General features: G+C 42.1%; 1 protein-coding gene across 1 annotated transcript in view; it reads left to right on the top strand.

Moving 5' to 3' along the window:
* wnt4 (wingless-type MMTV integration site family, member 4) overlaps positions 1–26,144 on the top strand; it is a 37,668-nt gene extending 11,524 nt beyond the window's left edge. The window contains exons 2-5 of the mRNA XM_088938308.1: positions 19,866–20,101; positions 21,180–21,311; positions 23,445–23,587; positions 24,594–26,144. Coding sequence (XP_088794434.1) covers positions 19,866–20,101; positions 21,180–21,311; positions 23,445–23,587; positions 24,594–25,061 — 979 coding nt within the window. The 3' untranslated portion in view covers positions 25,062–26,144. The remainder of the gene's footprint in view (positions 1–19,865; positions 20,102–21,179; positions 21,312–23,444; positions 23,588–24,593) is intronic.
* The last annotated feature ends 1,355 nt before the right edge of the window (positions 26,145–27,499 follow it).

Genomic DNA, 27,499 nt, shown 5'->3' on the forward strand with positions numbered 1-27,499 from the left:
CCTTCTCTAAATGTGTATAGTATGTGAAATGTCTTATGTGCATATTTCCAGTGCAAATGAGAGAATTCTGTCCTGGCTGCTCTCAAGTAGCAAGTGTAAACCAGCACCCTGACAACCACTGAAGACTCTGCTTGGTAAAAAGCACACTACACGTGTCTTAAACTTCTCCACAGCTGCCTCAGTAATTTTCTTGCAGTCAGTCTAGAGACCATGCTTGGCCAGTTGCAGTCCAGGAGGAAATAGCCTTCTAGGTTTTCATTCCAAATGAGTTTTTAATTCCCTGCATTAACTATTTGCTGATTTTGAGCAGCTATAAAGGACTACATTAGCCTAACTGATTTAATTAATTTGACAAAGATTTGTCAGTCATCCTCCTTGTCCTGTGGTATCTGGAGATAGAAACCCTAATCTGTGTTTTCAGACATTCTTAGCGTTACAGTTTTGAGCTCTGTGTCTGTTCCAACATCGTTCCTGGCTGACCTTGTTGAAAATCTGTTGATCGTCTTGTGATAAACCCCTGTCAAAGGTGAGTGAAACCAGCTTCTACAGATTGGACACTGTGATTGTATGTTAAAGTCTACATCTCTGGTTGTCTATGAAGACAGTTGGGCCAAAGGAAAATCTGTACTCTTAAAGAGAAGGAACCCATGCAGGGGGCAAATTAAAAACTTTGTGGTCTTACATCCCTTTAAATTTGAGGGAGCACATTCCTTGTAATAAGGGGTGATGAGGAATGGTGAGAACGATTTGACAGAAGCTGTGAATTTAAAGCAGACCTCTATTCTTCTGCCTGAATAGCCTCTCATTGTATGACCATGCTAGTATGAACATGTAATGTAGTTGTCAGGCTGAGATAATTGTATTTGATGATGGTAACAGGAGTGCCAGGGTTTTGCTCTGGCTGCAGGATACTCACTGTATGGGTAAAAAATTAGGTTATTTTGCTTCAGTTCTCTTCAGCATTGACTCAGAGTCAGGATTTACATAGGGATTAAGTTGGAGATGAAATAAATAGTGTTTCCTACACATTAATACTTGCTCCCATTTAGGTTACTGTTTAGGCAGTTAAAGAAAAGAAAACAGATGCTGTGTAACAGCTAACAGACAATCCTTTTGCAGAGATGTTTGATCCATTTCTTGTTTTACCTTCTGCCAGCTCCAGATTTTGCCAACACCAGGTGTAGGATATTTTAATCCTATCATCCTGTTTCTGGGTATGTTTTCATTGATGAGTTTGCTGAGCAAATCATAATATACATTACCTGCAGACTTCAGCGTTACAATTTGAACAAGGCCCTGTAGCTCATAAACCCAGAAATGGACCAAACTGTTTTTGCCTATCAGTGCTCACTGAGTTATGATATATTATATCTTATCATATCATATCATATCATATCATGTTATATCATCCATCCATCCATGTTCTAAAAGCTTCTTCCAATTTAGGATCGCAGGAGAGCCAGAACCTTTCAAAGCAAGCAACAGGCAGAAGGTGGAATGCACTCTGAATGGGGTTCTAATCCATCACAGGGCACAGGCAGACACAGACATGCACACACTCACACCAAGGCCAGTTTTCTCAAAAGGAAATGAACCTATCAGTTTGTCTTTAGACCGTGTGAACACAGGGAGAACATACAAACTCCACCCAGACAGTCCCCCAGGTCTGGAATTGGACCCAGGGCCCCAGTGCTGTGAGGCAGCAATGCACTAAGTACTGCGCCAAGAGATCCTGTAGTTTTTAAATGCATCTCTTAATTCACAGGTGATGGAAAACAATTATTGGAAGGAAATAATTATTTTGACAAATGGTGAGAATAGATCCCACAGTACTAGGGGGTGTGTTGAAATCCAGAAGGCACAGTAGCCCTTTAGGACTGAGGCCAGCTGTGCGGACGGATCCCTCAGGCTGTAGGGCTGAGAGGCGTGAAGGTTACGAGGGGTTGTTGTGAGTGTTTGGTGGAAAAGCATTCCACTAGCAACTGTTAGCCTATTGCTTGTGTAATTCTTTTTGTTTGCTTTCTGTTCACTACAGTCGCCAGCAAGATTGTTCAACAGCTCCTCTTGCATCATGAAAGACGCACTGTTGATTAATTTCACTGAAGCGGTTGTTACCTGCAGTTTACAGTGAAGCTAACAAATGCATTAATGGGGAACTGCAACACTATTTTTATATTTCTGAGTTAGAAAGAATCAGCATTGACCAGTGCCTATCAAACCACAATTAAAGTAAAATGTGCACAGTAGCATGTAAAACCTCCAATTTACATTACAAAATAGACAAGATTTCCAGGTATGCACAGGGCCGTGTTCTGCCATTCAGAATGAGGCAACAAAACTTCCAGTGATGTGAAGCGGCCCTATTAGATTGTAAACAAGCAGGCTTGTCAATACGTCTCTATTAATCCAATAGAAATATTGCTCTCGATTTCAAGAAGGTTTTGCCAACAAATACTACTTGTTAACTATGCATGCAGATCATGTTGGAAAATTTCAGCAGTGAAATATCTGCTGCACCACCTGCACTTATTCGCTCATACGTCACAGTGACTAGTGAGCAGGAAGGGTTTGTGCTTGACTTGAGATTTGTCAGTTTTTTCCTGAATGTCAATGAATTAATTTTTTGTTACAGAGATTAAATAACCGGTCAGAGAAACTGGGACAGCAGTTCCCCTTTAAACACAATGGAACATGCTCTGCAGCAGCCTGGAGACCCATCCAGGTGGAAGCAGTAATGTGCTCTCAGTCTTGCTTTGCGCACAAGTTCTGCTGTTCTACTGTGACACTCACCAGGGCAAGCCACTTTCTCACAATGGGTGGAGAGACAATATAGGATTTTAAGCTGTGATAATGAACAATTAGTGGCCCAGAGCAGGTTTAAGTAGCAGGCAACCACAGCTAATAGGCCCCTGAACAGTGCATCAGGACTGCGGCGAAGCCTGTGCAGGATAGTTATTCTCACTATGTAAAAGAGCGAATTTGACACCTTCTTGGCATGCTCTCCCTCCGCTGCACGGGCACACTGGTTTTGCACGTGCTGCCCTGTCATCACTGCCCCCTTCTGTGCGCTCTCTGCTGTCAAAGTGCTCCCCTGTGCGCTGGTGCCAGCAGCTGAGTTTGTTTAGCAGGGCGCTGGGATGTGAATAGAACAGCTCCCTCCGGGCTGGCTGAATCCTGGATTAAAATGCAAGCAGGAGACTAATTTTATAGGGTTTTATTACCGCTTTTCCACGCTCAGCGTTATTTTTATATGCTGTCTGGTGCCTGCAAAGCATTTGGCTTTCCCTCGAGTTAATTTTTTTCTAAAAATAATGCTGCCCTCTGTGCACACACCCCTCCATCAGCAGTAATTGTCTTCATTGGTGCTATCTAGGCTTTGTGCATCCTGTCTGCCCGTGGTGACTGCAGACAAGAGGAGAGCTGTTGTGCTGGAATGTTTCAAAGCAGTGATCTGTGCTGTGATGTTAATTAGATATATGCTCTTTTATTTTAGGAAACTGTTGACCTTTAGAAACAAAATTAGACTGGCGCTAACTACTATACTGAAGTGACCTCTTTTTATTTCAGGATGTGGTAGTTAAATAATGTAGAACTTTATTTTTGCGATAAATATTGTAGCAACTCCACCTTGATGGTGACAATGTCAATATGCAAGGATTGAACGTTTATGTGGATTTCTTTATTTCTTGTCATATCGCATTGTTCTATATAAGGCCTCATAACCGGACTCCCGTTGCAGAGGAGATTGATTTATTGATTTGTTTCATCCTTTTACAGGATCAGATGATGGTTACTTCAAGCCTGTGGACCTTTTAACTAGACTTGCATGGATAGATTTGCAGTTTAAATCTTAAATGTAATGTTCTCTTTGTGTATGTTTACTATACTGTATTATACTGATCAACTCTCTAAAGGCAGGAGAGAACAGGAGATAACAGAGTTTTATGCACAAAAAGTGTCACAAGCAACAATAATGTCTTTTGACATAAATTAAATTAAAGATGGCAGTTTAATGTGCATCTCTAGGTTATTGAATAAAGAAAAGTGCCTGTTATCCGTTTGGTGTCTCTTGTGAGAGAATGCTTCTTGAGAACTGCTTTGCTAATTGATATTTTCTATTCAGCATAATATCAAAATTAAAAGAAAAACTCTGGAAATGAAAGAGAATTGGCCCTGGCAAGGATTAAATCACACTGTAATATGCGAGAATATGGAATTAGCATCATCTCACAATTTAGAGTTTGCTGAATGCAAGTAAAACATTTGAGGCTTTATTCTGAAAAAATATGAGAGTATCATTTCTATACAGGCCTATAATGTGTTGCAAAAATTACAAGCCACGATATTTATTATATCTGGGGACCACGGAGGGTTCCTTCGATTCTTGTGTTAGAAGTACTCATTTATATGAATATGTATATTTTTAGTTTCTGCTCAGAAATATTAATACTGGCAAGTGGAAGCAGTCATTGCTGAAAACTGGCTCTGTCAAGCCTCATCCTTCTTCTCATCCTGTGTCCTGGTGGCTGTGGCACCAGGGGGTGTGGACAGAGATCTCATGTGTTACTCACTGATAATGCTGCAGGTCATCCGGCTACCCTTGGCTTCAGGGCCATTGCTGGTTGTCCCACCTCAGCCCTGGAATTGCTCAACCCATTGTGCTCCTGCCTTTGGAAGATTCCAGTCACAGATCTAGTCCAGAACGGAGCCAGCGAACTCTGGACTGCTGCAGCCTTTTTAGCCTGTATGGATTGTCCTACATTAGAAAGTCTATCTGTGGTGGTTTTTATCGCCAAGTGGATTATTTTACATGTACCTTTTATGTTTTATTTCTATTTGTAGTGCTCTAAATGAGGTCAGAAAATCAGTAACAGTAAATGTGAGATTTTCTGAATTGCTGTGGCTCTTGAGGAGAAATCTTGCTTTGAACAGAAAAAGGACTTGAAATAAAAGCTTTTGTTTTTCAGAACATGGGGGACGTATTTTGACAACGGAATAAATAAACAATTTGAGTTTCTTTTCCAAAGTAATATTTTCGTCCTGATATATTATCATCGTTATGATTATTAATAAAGTGATCATATGTTAATTATAGGTGGACGGGACAGTGGCGCAGTGGTTAGCGTTGCTGTCTCACAGCTCCGTGGCCCTGGGTTTAATTCCTAGAGTGCTATCCGTGTGGAGTTTGTATGTTCTCACCATGTTCCTCCAGGTGCTCCAGTTTCTTCCCACAGTCTAAAGATATACTGGTAGGTTAATTGGCTTCTGGGAAAATTAGCTCTGGTGTGACTGCGTGAGTGTGTTTGTGTCTGTGTGTTCCCTGTGATGGACTGCTGTCCAGTCCAGGGTATATCCCATGTTGCACATTGGCAGAATAGGTTCCAGCTTCCCCCTGAACCTGAATTGGATTAAGCAGTTAGAAAAAGGATGGATGTTAATTACAGTTCTCTAAAACAATTTGATGGTTTGATGTACATGCTATAACTTATTTATTGTTTCCCAGTTATAATTAAGTCCAGAAATGGCTGGCTCTGTTCCGGACTAGATCTGTGACTAGAAGAAGACTAGAATGAAGACTTGCTTGCTGGCCTTAGTGATTCACGCGAGGCCTTACTGTCTCTGAATGCAACAGCCTGTGTGTGCTGCCATTGTAATACAATTGTTCCTGTTCTTTGACTGGAGACCAGTGCCTGCAATAGATACATGATTGGTTTTTCCATTTTGCTTGCTGTATGCTACACCTTTTGTGGTTCTGTGGTTCTCAATACCTGGTGTTTCCTTGGACCTGACTAATATGGCAAGGGGCAAGACATAAGGCACATCTAGATCTTCATCAATCTTTTTTTTTGCTTTGGCTTATTGCCAGCAGCCATATCACCCTGCAACTCACAGCTGGCAACCCACTGGAGTTCAGCAGGTGTGAGCCTAGTCAGTACCTGGATGGGAGACCACATGGGAAAAACTAAGGTTGCTGCTGGAAGAGGTGTTAGTGGGACCAGCAGGGGGCGCTCACTCTGCGGTCCATATGGGTCCTAATGCCCCAGTATAGTGACGGGGACACTGTACTGTATAACAAGCGTCGTCCTTTGGATGAGACGTAAAACCAAGGTCCTGACTCTTTGTGGTCATTAAAAATCCCAGGGCGTTTCTCGAAAAGAGTAGGGGTGTAACCCCGGCGTCCTGGCCAAATTTCCCATTGGCCCTTACCAATAATGGCCTCCTAATAATCCCCATCTCTGAACTGGCTTCATCACTCTGCTCTCCTCCCCACTGAGAGCTGATGTGTGGTGAGCGTTCTGGTGCACTATGGCTGCCGTCGCATCATTACCTATAAAGCGCTTTGAGTGGAGTGTCCAGAAAAGCGCTATATAAGTTTAAGCAATTATTATTATTATTATTATTATTCTTGAACGGATGCCTTGCCTGAACAGCGCTTTAATAATTGAAGTGTATTACTGTATATAGCATTATGTTGCATTAAAATGTAACCCAGTGAAGAAAGTTGTCAGCCTTCAGGTGATGGCGATCGGCTCTCAGTAACATCTGTCTTGTCACAGCGACAGCGTGCAGCCCAGAGCGCTGTTGCTTTTGTTGGACTGTTACTCACATGTAACCTGACTAATCTGGAGTTGGGAACATGAGACTAATGTGGCTGGTGATTTCAAATATATCAGATCAGGAGAAGGGTTTCATTTTATACCAGCTTCAGTTTTGGAATGATGTTCTTACGTGCAGCGTTATTCTCTTATTTAATTTTACATTGTTTGGCTTTAAAGTCCCTTCTAAGCGACTGGTGGCATTTTATTAAAAACTCAGATGTGTGCAAAGGTGAACTTTTAAACCCTGCTGACAGCGACAGCAGGAAAGACAAAGTCAGAGTCATCCAGCTTTCTGAAGCTGTACTAAACATGCGACTAGTCTTTCTCCAACCTATCGTCGCCAGTCTAAGATTTTGATCCCATAAACTGGCCGCCATTGGATAATCAAGCACAGTGCATTTTGGTTTGAAAGCAGATTTTTCATTCCAGAACCGCCTTCCTGAGGGTCTGGAACAAACTTTCCCGCCAGGTTGTCGAAGCTGGTTCCCAAAAGTTCCTTCAAGAAAAATCTGGATGAAATCCTTCGTTCACTTACAGTAGCTACTTGCAGCCAAACAAGCAGAATGGCTCAAACAGACGCCTTTCTTTTTAAAAGAACAAGTAAAGGTTTATTGTGTAATTGTTTATTTTATATTTTTTTATATTGTATAATGTGTTTGTTGTTTAACCTTCCACTGTTGTACTGCACATGATACAGTATGTACTGTAAGACATTGGCACAGTGCCGCATTATAACAGTTGCACAGGTATTAGAGTATACAGTGTATGTTCACGTTCAGGCTGGATTAGAAACATGGAGAGGAGGGGGAGGTGTGGCACAGCAAGTTTGTCTTCTGTCTTGCATTATTGTAACTATTTCAGTATTTCCAATGGTCTGTGCGCAGTGCTCAGTGTTCACATGATCAGGATAAAGCCCAGCAACGAAATTAAGGAAAAGTCTAGCCTGTCAGTGTCAAGGAAAAGCTGTTTCAAACCCCTGACCAGTCCACCCTGTGTTTGCGTTTCGTTTCTCGTCCTCCCACCCCTGTCAGCCCCTCACAGCTGGCTCTTATCTCCAGAGGCCCAGCCTGAGCCGCGGACTGCCTGGCGGCCTCCTCAACATTCGGGATGTAGTCTCTGAGTGACGAGAGCCCTGGATCAGAGCGCTGACCAAATTCGGATAAAAGAAAAAGAAATGCATTGTGCTCAGGAAAATAGCTTCCTTCCTGAAGTACCCTGAAACAAGAAAGAGCAGCCTTGACACAGACTGGAAATGTGCAGCACAATGCCAAGCACAAAATGGAGCATGCTCGTACCCTTCAACATCAAATGGCCTAGCCCGCTGCAACATGCAGGCCATTAGGCAAACATTTATGCATAAAGTCAAACACAGGTTGTAGCGAATCAGGACAGATCCAAGTGTTTGATACTTATTTTAGTGAGGGCTTTGTCATTTTATGATACTCGTAATACCAGTAAATGTTCCTGCTGTGTGTGTAAAGCTCTTCCAAAATGTAGCTAAACCATTTTATGACTGACAACAGGGAGTTTTATTAGAATGCCAGTTTTCAGTCCTGTGGGTTGAAGTTCCCCCTTGCTGTTAATATTTAGTATAAATCATTGAGCTGGTTCTGTTTTTTCATTACGGTATTGTATCATAATCCACACTGTGGTTGCCCCTGCTGTGCCTTCCTCTGTATCTTAGCTCCCTTATGTAATTTACTGCAGTAGATTTGTGCTGTATCCTACATTTTTGCTTGACCATTCCACTTAATATTACCCTGTGTAGCCTTTTTTTACCATTACCTGTGAAATTATAACGTTTCATTATGTATAGCTGTACAAAATTGTATTATCGATGCTGCTTTTGGTAAAGGCACCAGCCAAATGAATAAATAATAATAATTTTGCAAAGCTTTGCAGAGATCCTGCATGAACCTTTTAAATCTTCCATGTAGAATGGAACTAGAAATACAGATGACCTTAGGGGCAGATTTTATAAGTGCAGTGTTACACTGGTGTAGATATTCTTCTGGTGAATAGTACACACTGTCAGTGCTTCTCAGAGCAAACACACAGCATCATCACTTTGTAGCTCTGGGCAGAGAAGCCAAGTAGGCACCTGTAGGTCTCTGTGTCTGCAGGTTTTCGTTCTGATGTAGCTCTGAATTCATAGTTCTTCCCCTTTTGTTTTAGTGTAACTGCACAACTTTAACAGTCTTCCCAGTGCTGAAGAAGCTGGTGATACTGTATATCGAGACCTATTAAACCATCCAAGAGCAGGAAGGACAGCTCTGGTCTATGATTTTAGGAGCTGTAGAATCTCCATAATTCTTGCTCTCACATGTGACAAACAACAGGTTGGCAGGACTTGGTCTGCCTTGCAGTGATACAACCATCAGTTTTCTGTTTTAAGACCAGGTCACCTCAGCCACTATTTTAACTCCTTTGTAACTCAGGTGGAGGTGAATGAACCTTCAAATATAATCCAATCCAAATGCCAAAGTTTACATACTGTTAAGGTTTCACTGTCACATAAGTGAAAAATAGAGTATTGATAAATATACCTGCAAACAATTTCATTGACTAAAACAATAGGTCCAAAGCAGAAGAGTCCATTTAATATTTTAAATGGTTAAAGGGTCCTTTCAGTATGGCTTTCTGGTACCTTGGAATTAACCTCTTTATCTTTGTGCAGAGTGGACAGACCCCAGGGCAGACTGGCAGTGAAGATCAGCTGTGCCTGGCGAACCATCTTCTGGTTTTTGGTTCAGCTGAGCTCCTGCTTGCTTCATTATCAGCTTTATTGAGGTAGTGAGTTATAATGTGTGGGTCATTCTAATTTCCTTCTTTACATGTAAAGAGCTGGAGATTTCAAATGAAATATGAAATGTTATGAGTAATTGAACGCAACCTGAAATCTGCACTTGTTTTTTCAGTGTAGAATTATGGCAAACATTAAATAAGTTCATCTGAGAGCTCAGCTGCAATGAAACCTGGAGATGCTGGGATTCCCAGCGTTGCCAAGGCCTGCTGAGGCTAAAGCAAACCTCACAATCACAAAGACTGGGAAAAGAGCGACATCTAGTGGACTGAAAGAGAACTGGTTGTATCGGCAGACACTTAAAGATTGCTGTTGGCTTTTAATAATAATAATAATAATAATAATAATAATAATAATAATAATAATAATAATAATGATAATAATAATTGCTTACACTTATATAGCGCTTTTCTGGACACTCCACTCAAAGCGCTTTACAGGTAATGGGGATCCCCTCCACCACCACCAATGTGCAGCCCCACCTGGATGGTGCGACGGCAGCCATAGTGCACCAGAACGCTCATTGCACATCAGCTATCAGTGGGGAGGAGAGTAGAGTAATGAAGCCAATTCATAGATGGGGATTATTAGGAGTCAATGATTGGTAAGGGCTAATGGGAAATTTAGCCAGGACACTGGTGTTACAACCCTACTCTTTTCGAGAAACGCCCTGGGATTTTTAATGACCACAGAGAGTCAGGACCTCGTTTTTTTTACGTTTCATCCGAAGGACAGTGCCTGTTTACAGTATAGTGTCCCCGTCACTATACTGGGGCTATAATTACCAAAATTATTCCTGTTGCTCACAATGATTATAGACTATCTGAAAGAAAGTGGTCTCTATTCACCTTGAAACTTGGATTATCTACAATGCAAAACACGTTGAAATTAAAATGCCCTTCAGCAAAAAAAAATGCTTTGCATCATGATTTTGAGTCCTCTTTTTGTTATTTAATGTTTTGACTCTCCCTTTGCTATGCTATCTTAGCAGGTCAATAGAATGTTTCAGAAGGCTGTGAGTTTGAATTTAACTGTTTCATTCCTAGTAATAAATAAAACTCAGGTTTAAAATGCAAAATCTTCATATGGAGTCCGAAAGGCACCACTAATCAGTGTTGTGTGCCGGTAGAAATAAAGTATTTGAATTGAATTACTTAGGCACTGTGGTGATTGTGTAGACTGACCAGCTGGCCAAATGAGGAACACCACAGTCTCAATGGCCAGTCAGTCACTTCATCACCCTACATCCTTTTAATTGAGGGATGTCTTATTATTGTTTAGTACTGTGTAGGAACTTGGTACATACTGTATTTTAGTTCTTTGTTGTATTTTGTAGGCCATTGAGCCTTCTCTGCTGTTAAATTATGTCATTTTCTATAGCTTCATTTTTTAGCTCCTGCATTGTAGAATCCTGCTTTGTCAGGTCACGATGTACTCCTATTAATTCAGCAATTGTAGTGTGTGTCTGAGCTCTGACTTTGCTGAATCCAGTTTCCTTTTTATTCTGATTCTAAAGCCACTTTCCTTAGTTTGTTTCCCTGTTTGGATTAATCTCATCCAGCTCCTGGTTGATATCTTGTACCTAGTCAACCCAAAAAATCCTGTCCAGATATTCCTTGGAATGTCACGGAGTTCATGCTTTAACAACTCCGATTGTTGCAGACCCCCGCAACACTTTGTGTACAGACATGTCTCCTCTCTTTGGTGAGGGTATGAATATTACCAGAAGGACACGCTCTGCTGTGTTGAATTAAGACTAATGCATCTGGTCACTTTTCTCTTTACTGAATGCAAAGCAGCAATAGAGTATCTTTTTTGGCAGCTAATTCTTATCAGCAAATGCACAACCAATAGTTTTATATGTTTTTTAGGTACTCATAAAAAAGCGTATTGCTTAAGTTATTTAAGTTATTTTCTTATGTTGTTGTTTCCAAAAAGGAGGTCATGATTTTCTCTTATGGTCAATGTATACATTTATTTCCGAGTGTTGTACCAGTATGTGTTTCTGTTGAATCCACATACTGCGAGTGATTATACTGTTATGATGCTTGTATCTAAAACAACTTGCACCAATTAATAAAACAATCTCTGGAGAAGTACCTTCGGAGCTCAGAGTTCAGATTGCTAGTCTTCATCCGCACTGGTGACATTTACCCAACACTACCCCTGATGACGATTTTGAGATTGTGTGTGTTGGATAAAACGGTTAGCTCTCTGTAAATGTTCAGTTCAGTTGTCCCAGCCCATTCCTAGCTCTCTGTATATTTTCCAGTAATTATTTTACTAGAGCAGACATAGCCTACATCTGGTAGTTTTGACACCCGCGTCAAAGTACTTCACAGATAGACAAAGTGAATTGGAATATTTGTGGCTGTGACCCCAATCCTTCAGCAGAGTAATGATTTTCACAAATTAATTTTTTCCAATTGCACTTTTTAAACTTTTTTCCACTTTTCCTCCACCCTTTCTCAAATTTTTCCAGCAAGCTCAAGATGTGGGAGTTCAATAATAACTCATTCTGAATTAGAGATAATTAGTTATGATTATCAGTGAGGACTAGGTCATGAATCCTTCCAGATGTTCAAGTAGTCTAAAACTCAGTTTGAGTTTAGTTAGAACTGTCACTGTATGTAAAAATAAAAAGTGCAGTGACTGGCACTGTAACGTGTTGTTAAGGTCTCACCATTGCATTGAGCAGCTCTGTCACAAAGCAGTGTTATGGGAGGTGCAATCTGGAATACATAATGTAAAATGAGAGAACAAAACTAACTAGTTGATAGTTTTGAGGGAAGTTTTGTATGCCTGCAAACCATCAGGAAAATTGTTCATTCTCAGAGCTGAAGTTTCTACACAAAAATCTTAATCCTTGATACCTACCATTCGCAAGTGATTTCAGTAAAACTAATAATTCTATATTACTGTGTATATCTTGGATTTTATAAAGTGTTTATCTTCAGCTGACTAAGTCTTAAGTGTTTTTCCAGGGTGTGTAATATAAACTGCTGGAGAAATCAATAACAAGGTCAGTAGACCTGCTGATATGACTCTTCACTGACATTCTTGCTCTGCACTGAATATTTATATACTTTTCAGCTACAGTTTGTTTATACTCTGATAGCAGTTTCAGCTGTGCAGCTATCCAGGCAGCAGAAGCAGTAGTAGTACTGCTTAGGAGATTTGCACACACCTAGGGCTCAAAAATTCAACTGTTTTTCTCTTACACTGCCAAATTGTGCTGGGCTGCCATAAACTATGGGCCATTTTAAGCCAGAAATTTGAAATAAGATGTAAATATTGGCATGAAAATCATCACGCTTCAGGAAATTATATCTCCCAGTGGCTTAACTTTAAAAGTGATGTATGAATTATTACATTTGCTGACAAATCCCCTGAAAAAGGTTAAAAAGAGCAGATAGTTCTGTTGAACTTGAGAACTGTTTTGACAAAATAAAATTAAATATTCAGCATCATTCTAATTGTTTTATAGAAGAAGGTTGTTTAGCTGTTGTTTAGATCTTTCTGGATGTTAATTTCAATATCCCTGAAGATGGGGATTTCCACTGGCTCAATGGGACGAGATAAGAGCTGGTCTTTTCTGTGATACTGTCATGAGAGAGTTCAAACCTGCAGTGTGAAATTGACTGCATGCTGGCAGGGGCAGCATGGGGGTTGTCAGCCAGGGCGAAACAGTGACCCCTGCTGGGCTCCTGCGAGATTGTCATCAGTGGGGAATCTCCTCCAATGGGCTCTCAGCCCCCAATGCACTGTTGCAGAATTTGTGGTGGCTCAAAAATTTTTTTTCTTATATATTTCAGGATAATGTCAGTAATCATTTTTTTAAAAAAATATTATTTTTTCTTCTTTATAGCTAAGAAAAGAAAATCAAGATTGGTATTAATGGCACTTGCCATTAATTAGGATTTCCTTATAAGTTGACCGTGTTCTAATACATTTGAGACTTGTTATGTATTTTGAGGAATCTGTGTACTGATCGGTTTGTGTAGTTGAAAGAATCCAAATTTTATTGCAGTGGGAGTGTAAATGGTGAATTATATGTCCCCCAGAATTCTGACTCCTACTCTGTAATATTAGTGTCTATCCACTTATCCATTTTCTAACTGCTTTATCCGATAAAGGGTCACAGAGGAGCCAGAGCACGAGGAAGGACACACCCTGGACATAGCGCCAACCCATCACAGGGAATACCCTGGCACAAACACAGACACATTCTCTCACCAGGGCTGATTTGCCCACAAGCCAAATGTCTGACTGTCGGCAGAAACCAGAGCACCATAAGGAAACCCACTCAAACATGGGGAGAACATACAAGCTCCACACAGACAGCATCCCAGGGTTTGAACCCAGGGCTCAAGCTCTGTAAGGCAGTAATGCTGACCCCTGCACCACCATACTGCCTCAGTATTAATGACTGTGAATACTTTGGTTGCCTGTATGTGTTTAACAAAGAAAAAGCCTCACTTTTTAATTGTTAAGCAGGCAAGAGGTGTACTGAACATTGTACTGTATTAGATCCCTGTCTAGAGATCTTCAGATGCCAGGTTCTTTATATTTGTTCATCAATACTTATATTGATGAATTCATTCTAGAGATAATTTCTAAGTGAAACCAGTAAGTTGCTAAGTTTCGTTTGTTGGTTTTCATCATTCCTTTACGTAGGCCATCTGTTTTTCAAACAAAGCATTCTGCAGATGACATGTTTCCTGATATGATGTTTGGTGAAGTTTTCCAGCTTCAGATGCTGAAGCTTCTTTCTCTTTAAGTTAATGCAGTTCCAAAACATTTTCCAGATTCCAGTCTGATCCACACCGGAGCAGATAAAGATAGGATAACTCTGACGTTTTTGGAATCTAAATTGATATTTACCACAACCTGCCTCCTTTAAAGTTGGTTTTTCTCATCTTTGTTGAAGAAGATGTAGTTCTTGGATCGCTGCGGACAAAAATTACTTGGACAAAATTGATAGAACATCTATCTACTCAAAAACATTTCCTTGTGGAGGTAAATTAATTTTCTGAATAAGTTTGTCACATTTGCATTTTAACAGAAATATTATTTAATATAACAATCCATTGGCTTGATTGCATTATATAGGTTTCATTTAATGTATGCAGGATTGAACTATTGCTCTATAGCAGGGGGTTCCAGTCCTGGTCTGGTATGTCTTTAGCACCAGCACCTAAAGAGCAGGGAGTAGCTGTTAAACCAGTCCAATTAAGCCAAAAATGAGCTGTTTAATGTTGTTACAGATCCAACCAGACTGAAAACCTGCACACCAGCACTCCAGGATCAGGATTAGAGATCCCTGCTTTAGAAAAGTGGCTCAAAAGACCAGTTCAGCTCTTAATCAGTTAGACTAATGGATCTCTATTTCATTAAGACTCTTAAGAATTTGGGTGGTACAGTACAATGGACATGTTATAATGAAAAATGCACAGAGCAGTTTGTGCCTCTTTATACACAGGGTTTAGCTGTGTATATTAGTATCAACACTGAATCAGTTCACAATGGGGTTCACACTCATGAATAAGGAGAGGTGTGAACCCCAGGAGCTGATTCAGTGTTAAATCTTGTTAAGACATTGCTTAAACTTTTGATCATACGTCCAAGTGATTGGACTCTTGCAGACGTTACTTAGCTGACAATGTTTGATCATCTCTTGTATCTAGGCATCATGTAATTAGGTGTCCATTAAGAGATGATGAGACAGAAATAATGCAGCAGTCACTAACTAAGCAGGGCAAAGAGGGAAAGAATGGAGTTCTGCTTGCTAAATGTCTTTAATGACACAGTGACGAATGGGCTGAAATGTCCTGCAACAATCTTATCAACCAAGAAGTTCAATTAAAGAAATCAGTGAGCCACCACTTGTTAGGAGAAATTAGTGTGTAATTGCATCCCAATCTTATTACAGTGAAGCATAGTTTTAATATCAAAGTGTCTTAATCTCAACAATTTTGGTAGACAATGTTACTGGAGATGGAGAGTGACTGCATATGCAAAAATATAGTACAATGTGATTTTGGGGGGCTCATGTTGAATTAAGCAGGTCAGGGTTATCTCTGGTAGGATATGAACCAGTGACCGTGTGACCATAGGGTGTTGGTGTTATCTGCACAGTAACAGACACAGAGACACACTTCTTGAGCAGGGCGATCTATAGACAGCCTGTCATCAGGCCACACGTTCTGCCAGAGCTTATTCAGTTAACAGCTGTAGAAGAGGTTTTGAACAAAGAGTACCAGTAAAGTAGAATCCAAAATAGTAAGCAAACAAGCTGTAGAGTAACAAACCAACCCTGGATGATGTCCAGCAATATAGGACACATTCCCTAGCAGTGTAATCCTTTGGTATTAATCATAACTGTTTAATGATATTCCTACCACTCTAATCAGCTAGGATGTCATTTTTGTATTTCTTTTGTAACTCAAATACCAAGAAATATAATTTTCTCATAGTCAGCATGGATACCATCTCCGACTGGAAAGTACCAGACTTTTCCTACAGAATAGTCTCTGCTTGTCCGTGGATGAAATACTGTAAAAGGGGTTTCCAGTCTTGGTCCTGGTGGACCACAGCCTGCTGGCTTTCCTCCCATCCCAGCTTAATTACCTAATTGAACCCTTAATTGAATTAACAAGCTGCTCGATTGGAATTATTGGATTCCACTTCTTTTCTACTCAAACGTTTGGGATTGTATTTAAGATGTGCAATAGTTAAACAGCAGCCCCCAACATGCTGAAGGGCTGAAAATTGGAATTAACCCTGTTATTAAGTCAAATAAGTGCTCAGTTGTGTAAACAAGAGTCCGGCTGGAATGAAAAATGAGCATGTGTTGGGAAGCTCTGTATTGATGGGCGATTGCAATTACTGTAAATGTAAGGAGACACAAATGAGGAGATATGGATCCTGTGCGGCCGCAGGAGTAGCCGGTAGACACGGCAACAAACAATCCGAATCGAGAGGCAAGATGATGGACAATGGGAGTAAGGAAGGTTGAAATCCAGGACAAACACAGTTGGCAAACAATCCGAATCGAGAGGCGAGGTACGAAGTCAAAAGGCAAAAGGGGTAGTCCAAAATCCAGAGTGACACGAGGTTTAGGAATCACCAGGTAGAGCTCTCAGGGAATTAACTCAATACCGAGCAGCAGGAAGCGGGTTAGGAGGGTTTGAATAGTGCTGCTCGCACGGTAGAACGTGTGCTGATGGATTAACACGTGCTGCAGCGCTTTTTGTTATTATTATTATTAACCCGCTGCTGGTACTAGTGAGCTCTTTTGCGAGATGATCTCTGCTGGCTGGTGGTCGTGACAGTAAATGAGTTACACCAGAACTTCCATGGCTGTCTGTTGTGTTGTACTGTTTTATACAAATCATTTACAGCTATATACTGTGCTGAGTACATATAGTGTAAAGCTTACAGATGACAAGATGCCATTTATGCTACTTTGCTCATCAGTGTCGCATTTAGTGTCATAATGATTTTTTGGGGTGCCTTCATTTATACAGTCTGGGTAATAAATTCTTTCAGCAATGCCGGCCAAATCAGTAGGTGCTTTGTGCTCACGTTCAGGCATTAATGTAAACAAATAGACACTAAGCACAGTTCTGGGTGCTTTAATGTATGTACAGTAGGCAAAAGAAAACATTTGATAAATTAAATACAAACAGTGGGTCAATGCAGACTGACCTTAGGAAACAAGGTGGACATCCATTCAATGATTAGGGAGTGGGTTGATTTAGAAACGGTATTGAATGGCATCTTGGAGTTTTATAAACAAACCTCCTGTAGTAAATCTCCTTATAAATAAAATGTATTTGGAGTTATAAGTTGCACATTAAACGACATTAAACCTGATCGGAGTTCTTAACTGGTCTGGTGACAAGCAGTGGCTTTGGTAGAAAGCATTTCTCCAGCAGTTCTGCTTCAAAACTAAAAGAGCTTTAATTAAAATTATTAACAACGGTTAGCTTTTTTGTAGTGCTCTTAATCTCGATGAACTCTTAAGTGCTTTCCATATCAAATTGACCATCTTCTGTCACCACTAAAATGCAGCACCAGTATTCTGTAGGCAACGCATGGCAGTTATGATGAGCCAATGTCCCTAGTCCACAGCAGATCAGATGGAGAAGAAAGAGCTTACTTCACCAGCTGAACATTACTGTGGGAATTGTAGAAAAGCCCTGACTGTGCAAGCCCAGAGTGGCATCTAGCCAGGACATTTTACCAACAGTGCTGTGTGATTTCTGATGATTCACCATTCTGTTTGTATATGGTATATTAGAAATTCCACTCCAGAGGCAAGAGTGCCACCTACTATTCCATCACTACCACTTATAGCAACAACCTGTTATTCCTTAAAGGTCACCTATATGATGTGGTTACATGGTGGTAAAAGTCACTCATATGCTCTAGGGGTAGAGATATCAGTTAAATATACTCCCCCAACCATCACTGGGCAATTACAATGTTTCATCTCACAGTTAAATGTTTTTTTTTGTGTAAATCCTGGGGTTGGTATCATGAAAGAAAATGTTCCTGACATATGTTTGGGAATGTCTATTTTCTTAACTGAGCCATAACAAAACAATTAACTGGCTGATCTAGAGAGGACAGTAGTCTGGAGATCCCAGAAGGATGCAAGAACTAAGCAAGATATTTACAGAAATACCTTTTTTTAATGTCTTATTTTAAGTTATGCATAGGTCTGAATGGTAAGATACCCCTTATAGAAACACTGTGCATAGAGACTGAATAAAGAATAAAATATCATTTAGTTTTCATCACTGTAATCCCAGGATTCGGTAGTATCTTTGCATCCCTGAACAGATCTCAAATACTCTGACACTGATGTCCAGGTGTAATGGCAGTCCAGTGGGCTGAATATAAGAGGATGGTAGATTACTGAAGTCTTTGCACTCCAGATGTCAGGATATTTCAAGAAAATGAGAAATATAGGTCTAACATGTTAATTGTAAACTACAGTATTGGACAGATATAGTCTCAAAACCATCCTCCCAGTCCAAATCGTCCCCACTTTTTGCTGTCACCCAAAGAGATTTCTACAGGTGTCTCAGATTACTGTTTGGAGCCCCGGTATATATTTCATGTTAATTCATTTGTCGTCTTCAGACAGCTGCCTTCAAAACTAGACAGTCCAAGGAGAGCCAGTCTTGTCTGTCTTTGATCCCTCGGTGAAATGTGAAGGGAAAAAAGAGGCTATTTTTGTGCAGTGCTGTAAAGTGGTCGGCCTGCTGACAGAGGGTGGTAGGGCAGATGATTGTGAGGTATCACTCAGGCTTAGCCGCAGCCCTGACCTCTGGCCTGGAGGTGGAAAGGCTAATCCAGTTGAATGAGTCGGTATCTATTTGCCTCTCCTCTCTACCATCGCTGTCTGAAAGCTGGGACTTTCTGAATTAGCCAGGGGAAGTCAATTCTCTGTCCTGACAATATACCAGCTATTTGCGATGTTAATATCTGTACAGCATTATATATTCAGACTATTATTTTTAAAATGACATTTATATTTGTGCTATTTAGTAATTTATGTAAGTATCTTATCATATTAGTATTTCATATACTGTAATGAAGGCAGCACTGTGGTGCGGTGGTTATTACTGCCTTGCAGTGCTGGTGTCCCGGGTTCAATTCTGAACCTGGGGTGCTATCTGTTTGGAGTTTGTATGTTCTCCCTGTGTTTGCATGTGTTTTCTCTGGGTGCTCCAGTTTCCTCCAGCAGTCCAAACACATGCTAGTAGGTTAATTGTCTGTGTCTGTCCTGCAATGGACTGGTGTCCCATCCAGGGTGTATCCTGCCTTGCGCCCACTGCTTGCTCCCCTACAGCCCTGTATCAGATAAGGTGCATAGAAAATGGATACTGTAATGAGTCTGCTTGTGGAACTCAGTTATCCTCGTATCTTATACAACTGTCTTGAATAATGAACATACACCAGTTTCATTTAATTATTGCTCTTTGTGAAGCATCACAGCCATTTCACAGAGAACAGACAAGTATCAAACCAGGTTGTCCTGGTCTTGAGAGCCCACAGGGGTGACGTGTTTCTAGTTGACTCATTACACGCTATGACCTCCATTATTAAAGGCGTTTTTCATGATCAGTCAGTATGAAAAGTAAAGATGTCAAATCAGCAAATCAGTCTAAATGGGTCAACATCCAGAATAACCACAGATAAATATATCACAGTAAACTTTCCGAAGAACACCATGGACAAGCAAAGTGGACTGTTGATTGGAAATATTGTCTGACACTGTGCTGTCTGTTTCATGGAAAGTGCCCAGCGGAGTGAGGGGAATCTTCCTAGCCCAGCAGTGCTGAGATGTTCCCTGCAGGAGTCCGTGTGCTCCTGGAGCTTGAGCAGTGGTGCCCTGTGCTTCCTCCCTCTGTAACCCCCCTGCCTGTGTCCCCCCCCCCCCCCCCAAGGTACCTGGCCAAGCTCTCCTCAGTGGGCAGCATCTCGGAGGAGGAGACCTGTGAGAAGCTGAAGGGGCTGATCCAGAGGCAGGTGCAGATCTGCAAGCGCAACGTGGAGGTGATGGACTCAGTGCGGAGGGGCGCGCAGCTGGCCATCGACGAGTGCCAGTACCAGTTCAGGAACCGGCGCTGGAACTGCTCCACCCTGGACACTCTGCCTGTGTTCGGGAAGGTGGTCACGCAGGGTAAGAGATGGCTCCTTCCCACCGCCACATGCACACACACCCATACCCGGTCAAACTACAACGCAGCATTCATATTTCCCACTTATGGAAGAAGTGTGATTCAAAAATCCTTCCGCCTGAAATAGAAAGACACGGCAGAGCTCTTTGAGACTGTGGCCACCTGTTACCCACTGTTCTTGATGTCTTGATTGTTCAGTCTTCCACTGATGAGATCTGATTAATCATGCTGATTAGCACAAGAATTTGTAAAACTCGCATGACAGTGAGACTACAAGAGCAGGCCAGAGGAGCCCTGTTATAGATTGCTTTGATCTATTTTACATTTTTGTGGCTTATACCTCAGGTCTGGATGAAAAAGTGAATCCCATTCGCACCCCATCTAAACACACACACTCCTGCCCGCCCGCTTCCCATGCAGGCAGAGACAGGGAACACTGGGAGCTCAGAGTTATTAGCTGTCCCTTTGGGCCTGTCTGATTCCCAGACATGGCCCCGGGCTCACACTCCGTCTGGGCTGCAACAGGTATCTGAGAGGCAGGCCGGAATCCTGTCTGGACAGGGATATCTACTCTCACTCAGTCTTGTTGGGAAGGCAGTCTGAAGTATCAGGATACCCCCTGCTGGTGCAAATGGGAAAAATGCACTTGGTAAAGGGAGGGAACTGATTCAACATGTCTGGGAATAATCTCGCGCACAGGCATGATCTGAGGGTGCTGTCATTTCAAATCGCCGGCTGGGGTGAATTTTTGTTCGTTAAAGACATTCATGGCAATAATGTGAAATTGCTTCACCTGTTTGATCATTATTTCACTTTTTGGTAAGGAGCTCTACCCTTCCAGCCCTATTGTTTGATCTGTTTCTGTTTATTTTATTTCGAACATACCTGAGGACTGTGATTCTTGTGAAGCCTTGGTGTGCCAATATAATGTTTTCCAGATGTGTCCTGTACAGGTACAGGATATGTTATATACAGCAGTTTGTATAACGAGATCGGGATATGGTTAGATTCTGCTGGTTTGGACGCTGGACCCGCGGGTGCGAGAGTGCGGTTCGGGACTGACGCTGTCTTCCATTCCAGGGACCCGGGAGGCCGCCTTTGTGTACGCCATCTCCTCGGCTGGCGTGGCCTTCGCCGTGACCCGGGCCTGCAGCAGCGGGGAGCTGGAGAAGTGCGGGTGCGACCGCACTGTCCACGGCGTGAGCCCGGAGGGTACGAGCAGGCCGACTGGGGGGGGGGGGCGGTACCCTGAAGATTGTGTGGGTCCTAATGCCCCAGTATAGTGACAGGGACACTATACTGTAAAAAAGTCACCGTCCTTCGGATGAGACGTAAAGCAAAAGTCCTGACTCTCTGTGGTCATTAAAAATCCCAGGGCGTTTCTCGAAAAGAGTAGGGGTGTAGCCCCGGCGTCCCATTGGCCCTTACCAATCATGGCATCCTAATAATCCCTGTCTATATATTGGCTTCGTCACTCTGTTCTCCTCCCGACTAATAGCTGGTGTGTGGTGAGCGTACTGGTGCGCTATGGCTGCCGTCGCATCATCCAGGTGGGGCTGCACACTGGAAGTGGTGGAGGGGATCCCCATTACTCGTAAAGTGCTTTGAGTTGAATGTCCAGAAAAGCACTATATACGTGTAAGGAATTATTATTATTATATTACTGTGCAAAGTGCTATAGAGTTTATTGTTACACTGTAAAGATCACATAAACTGCATGAGAAGACATGTATCCTGGTTTACGTTCTGCATAAGAGCATCCTCGAATAATTTCAACCTTGTGTAGGTGCCACAGAAGGTTTGAAGAAAGTAAAGATGATCTGAAGAAAGGTACATGGAAGAAAGTCCACTTCAGTGTCAGCTAGATGTTGAACAAATAGGCTTTGTTGAAAGGGTTGCAAAGCTCTTTGGAACAGATACTGAAAATGCAATGAAATTCCGGCAGGATGTTTTTGTGATGAGGTCAGGGACATGCCTGCTGAGTCACTTTTCTTCACCCGGTGCAATTTGTTGACATAATGTTTCTATGCGCCTTGACACACTGGAGTGTTTCCCCACCACATGTCTAAGGGCAGTGCCTCCAGGGTTCCTCAGGACACCAGCATGGTGACACTGACAAATACCAAGAAACCATCAGGTTTTTTCTCACTAACTCCTGCTGTACCTCTATAATATTTTTGATGTCCAGAATTACGGCTTCCATCATTTCTTATTCATTGATATCTCTTGATTGAAAGCACGGCACTCTCCCTGCTCCTTTTCTTAGAATTTCACAACTGCCCTCTTTCTTTTAGTTCTCGTTGTAAGTGGGCTACAGCCTTTTTTTCTCTATGTTAGAGGACAAATGCAGCTAGGTATGTCTTTGTGCTTAAAAGGATGGCTTTCTTTGTTGGTTGACTTTGGGAAAAGAGGCTGGCTCTTGGGTGTTGTGTCAAACCCATTGAGGCACAATTGTGTGTTCCTGCCTTTCCATGACAGTTATCACCTGACATAAGATCACCAAACAGGTTTGCTCCACTCCAGGCTGGGGAAGGTCATGACTGCAGCTCCCAATGTTACTGCTATCGCAGATACAGACCCCTCTCACAACAGTTTCAACAAGTGTCAGTGACACCCAAAACACCGATAAAGAGAACTGATGCATGTTAAAGACTCTGTTCCCAAGAACAGTGCCAGTGAAATATGCATCAAGGATGCTGGATCAGCAGCAATACATATTGCATGACAAGTGTCAGAGTAGCTGATGTTGTAAGTGATAGACAAGCATGCATAACAAATATACAAATAAGACCCAGTTGCTGCTGCATCTGTTGGTACAAGAATCAATGGCATACAGTGCACTCTCTATCAGAAACAAACGAAAAAACTTTGCAGGCAAACTGAAGAGCAGCTGGGATCGTGTCAGCACTGCACACAGGAGGAGGAATGAAAATATTGATCTGTCAACACAGCACAAGGCTGAGAACATGGCAAGATCAAGAAGGGTTCATCTCACTGAATAAAATAATAAAAAAAACAACAGACAAATAAAGAATGCAGTAATGTCAATTGTAAAAAAAGCATTGTTTCAACAGCTATAGAGCAATTGAGGATTAAAGGCTTTTTTTTCTTTTATCCTAAGTTATATTCAAATATAAGGAAGCTTTTGCCTAATTGTTTCATTGTATAATTTAGGTGAACTTTAATGTATTTTCAAAAGGTGTTTAACACTCAATTGTTCTTGATTAAATATATTAGAACTACTGGAAATGCACAGATAAGGTGCTTTTCCTGACAGATGCAGAATGTGGTTCTAAGAGATCAGTATGTTGTTGGCTGCATCATTTTTTCTTTCCTTTTTTACAGGTTTTCAGTGGTCAGGCTGCTCTGACAATATTGCCTATGGAGTGGCTTTTTCCCAATCGTTTGTTGACGTCCGGGAAAGAAGTAAAGGATCATCATCAAGCCGGGCATTGATGAATCTCCACAACAACGAAGCCGGGAGAAAGGTATCCAGTTTTGTTTTCTGTATTAAACAGCAATCAGTTGCTGTAACTGCCACACGGCTTCATTTACTCAAATCAGGTGGGAGATGTACCTTTGCAGTCTTTCTAATAAACTCTCTTGCAAAGTAAAAGAGTGGGTTATGACATCTTACTCAAGTCTGCGTGCTTAAGCTGCACGTTTTATAGTCCCTCATAGCAAGGTTGTTAGCTTTCAGCAGGAGGATAGCATTTTAAATTAAGCCCTTGGAAATCCTAGATAGTGAAATGATTAAAACAATAACCGCATAAGAGGAACACTTAAGATTAAGAAGCTGTCGATTTCATGCGGTCATCGTTGCACATCAGACTTTTTTTAAAGTTAAATGGCAGCATACCTCAAGATGTGCTTTCACTGTGCACACAACTTATAGAAACTCTCTCCGATTGCGAAATATTGTCTGAAGCCTGGTTTTAAAATAAAGGAAATATGACCTTTGACTGGGGAGCAGCGGCAGTGTACGAGCTTCAAAGGAGCAAGCGGAGATTAACTCCATGATAAGAAGGGACAAAAACAGAAAAGGCACAACACTCCAGCTCCTTGTGTGAGTTAAGAACATACATAAGAGCGTAGAGTTTATAAATGAGGGCATTTGGCCCGTCTGGCCAGTTTGGTTGGTTGTAATTAGTTGATCTAAGGATCTTATGCAGCTGTTTCTTGAAACAGCTTCAACAACATGCTGGGGAGTTTTGTTCCCCACTCTCATGCACCTCATGGTAAAGATCCGCCCCCTGTTCCTGTTCCTGCTGAAGGAAGCAGGGGGGTGAGAATCTCAGTGCCTTGGAGGATCGTGTATACCTGCATGAGGTCCCCAGGCACAGGAGCAGAAGAGAAAGTGAGAGAATAGGCACGGCAGGCGAGGAAATGTCCAAACCGGTGGAAATCTGGGGGCGCAGGTTCACAGGCTGAGGTCGTGTTTTTTCGGATCCATCTCCTTCCGTTAACCACTCGGTCCTTCCTCTGCCCGGCCAGGCCATCCTGAATAACATGCGGGTGGAGTGCAAGTGCCACGGCGTGTCGGGCTCCTGCGAGGTGAAGACCTGCTGGAAGGCCATGCCGCCCTTCCGCAAGGTGGGCAACGTGCTGAAGGAGAAGTTCGACGGGGCCACCGAGGTGGAGCAGCGCAAGATCGGCACCACCAAGGTGCTGGTGCCCAAGAACTCGCAGTTCAAGCCCCACACCGACGAGGACCTGGTGTACCTGGACTCCAGCCCGGACTTCTGCGACCACGACCTGAAGAACGGGGTGCTGGGGACCGCCGGGCGGCACTGCAACAAGACCTCCAAGGCCATCGACGGGTGCGAGCTGATGTGCTGCGGCCGGGGCTTCCACACGGAGGAGGTGGAGGTGGTGGACAGGTGTAGCTGCAAGTTCCACTGGTGCTGCTACGTCAAGTGCAAGCAGTGCCGGAAACAGGTGGAGCTGCACACGTGCCGGTGACTGGGGGGGACTGGGGCTTCGCCAGGGTGTGAGCCGGACTGGACAGGAGGAGTCCCCCCGCGATCCCAGCCAGGAAGAGCCGTAGAAAAAACATGTGTACACGGGGAGTAAAAATATATATATTTTCTAATTTAAAAGTCCCAAAGGATTGTCGGTTTTATTTTTTTTATGTTGTCTTTAATTTATTGGGATTAAGGTGGGAGAGGAACTTAAGGTACCGTCGCTCCTGAGAGAGGGGTGAGGATTTCGCAGGGGGGGGAAGGGAAAGGAGCGGTACTTATCTCTCTGTTACTGATGCTGCTTTTGGGACCCGTTTGGGAGAGAAGGACTCCGGGGGAAGTGGGGTGGGGGGGGGAGCCAAAGAGGACAGGCCATTGAGGAAACTCATGGTTTGTGGGCCGAGTGTACATTTTCATCAAGAAGCAGAAGAAAGCTACACAAGGTGGACACGGCCTTTGGAAATTTTCTGAACAGCGTGGCGCTGCTGAACTGGAGAAATGAGTACGGAACAATGTAAAGAATATTTACCGTCTTCCACACTTCACAGAGTCTTTCTTCCTTCTTCAGAAATGACACAATACCCAGACATTAAGTGGCTTTTTCTACAGCATGGACTACTGCGTCAGTTCCACAACTATTTCACTGTAGTTGGTTTAAGCTGACAAAGGAAAATAAATGTACCAAATGCTTAAGATCCATCAGTCGTTTCATCTGTCTAGATGTGTGAATTCTGGTAGCAATCAGAGCATTGCTTCTCTCAGTGGCAGAAAGAAGGAAGTCTTCACTTGTAAGTGGAGGGATTGGAGTTGAAACGCTGTATACAATAACTGAGGCACTTTTCCTTTTCCAGACGCACATACCCCAACAAAATCTCCCGTGTTCTTTTAACATTGTCAGTTCCAGTAATGTGGGCAGGAGTGACTTCATTATTTATGGCGACATGTATGACAACCAGAATTCCATAATTTCTCTAGTAAATTTTTACATTATACTGTTAAAAATAGCTCTGTAAAAGAATTATACACTGAAGAAGCCTATATTACATATGAATGTATGTTAAATTGAAATATATGTTGTGTCGAAACAAAATTGTTGTCGTATTTCCTTGAATTTCAGCTGTGACAAGAGTGACTGTGGGCTAATAGTGAAACAGAGTACTTTATCCATCTTTGTAACTATATCCTGTTGTGTCTTGTTTGACTGTTGTTTCTGCTTTCTGCTTTGACCATTCTTTATGATATTTCATTGTCAATTGCCCATGCAAGAACACTTTTAAGAAGCTAGGTGTCTATTGATGATTTATCCATCATGACTCATTGTGACTGAACTTCCTGGTTTTCTCTTCTTCATGTATTGCTGCAGGAATAATTGCGACTCGCCAGTGACTGATTCCACTTTGCATCCCAATTCTCTTTAAATCCCATTTGTAGATTCCTTGCTTTTTTTAGTGCTTTTCTTCCCGGAGGATGTTAATCCTCTTTACGCACAGAGGAGGTGATCCACTGAAGTGCAGAGCCCACCTTGGAGACAAGCAGATCAGGCAGGAAAGAGACCACGTGCTTCATGGATTCCATTAAAGGGCAGATGGTGTGATCATAGAGTGTAATGTAGCCAGGACACTGGGGTCAAACTGTGCTATGTGCTCTGGCATCTTTCATGACCAAGTAGTCAGAATTTCTCTTTAATGGTTCTTCAGAAGGATGGCACCACCTACAACAGAGTGTAAAATTATGAGTTGAATAATCTATAAGAGTGCAATTTACTTAAGCAGAGTAGGAAGAAGAAATTTCTAAACGACACCCACTATAAGTACAGCAATTGTAACAAATACACAAAACATCACAGGCTGTAGACTACCTCTCAATATAAACAGAAAACACTTCAAAACTATGGTGGGAGATAAGGGCAGCAGTAAATTTGGGGTGTGGATATTAATCCCTCACACAGTCACAGTGCAGCAATATAGTGTGCTACTCATCTTCATTTATAATGAGAATACTGGTGTGTGAATTAAACTGCACATTTCACTGGTTCCTGTTGGGAAGAGATTTGGGGATCGTTTTGGTCAGAGAGGGCAATGTGGTCAAGCTGGCCAGACATCGCCTGCCACTGGACGTCTATTCATTTGACTGGGGACTCCTTATGTTCTGGTGAGGGAGAATATACAGTATACAGTACAGGATTGCTCCATTATGATGTAGCGTTCATGACTGAGCAGTTTTAGTTTAGTTTTCTGTGTTTTTAATGTGGAAAAACATACTGTGGGGGTTTCTGGGACCGGTACTTTTGGAGAAAAACATACCATAATATTCCACAAACAGCACTCTACAGCGACAGGAGGGTCACACAGCACTCCTGCAAGAAATGAAAGACTCCAGATTTACTTGACACTTACACTGGAGGAAGCAAAATGTAATTGAAGACTCAGCCAGGCCTCT

Source organism: Atractosteus spatula, chromosome 20 (genome assembly GCF_055471065.1).
Source record: "Atractosteus spatula isolate fAtrSpa1 chromosome 20, fAtrSpa1.hap1, whole genome shotgun sequence".
In the NCBI taxonomy this organism is placed as follows: Eukaryota; Metazoa; Chordata; class Actinopteri; order Semionotiformes; family Lepisosteidae; genus Atractosteus; species Atractosteus spatula.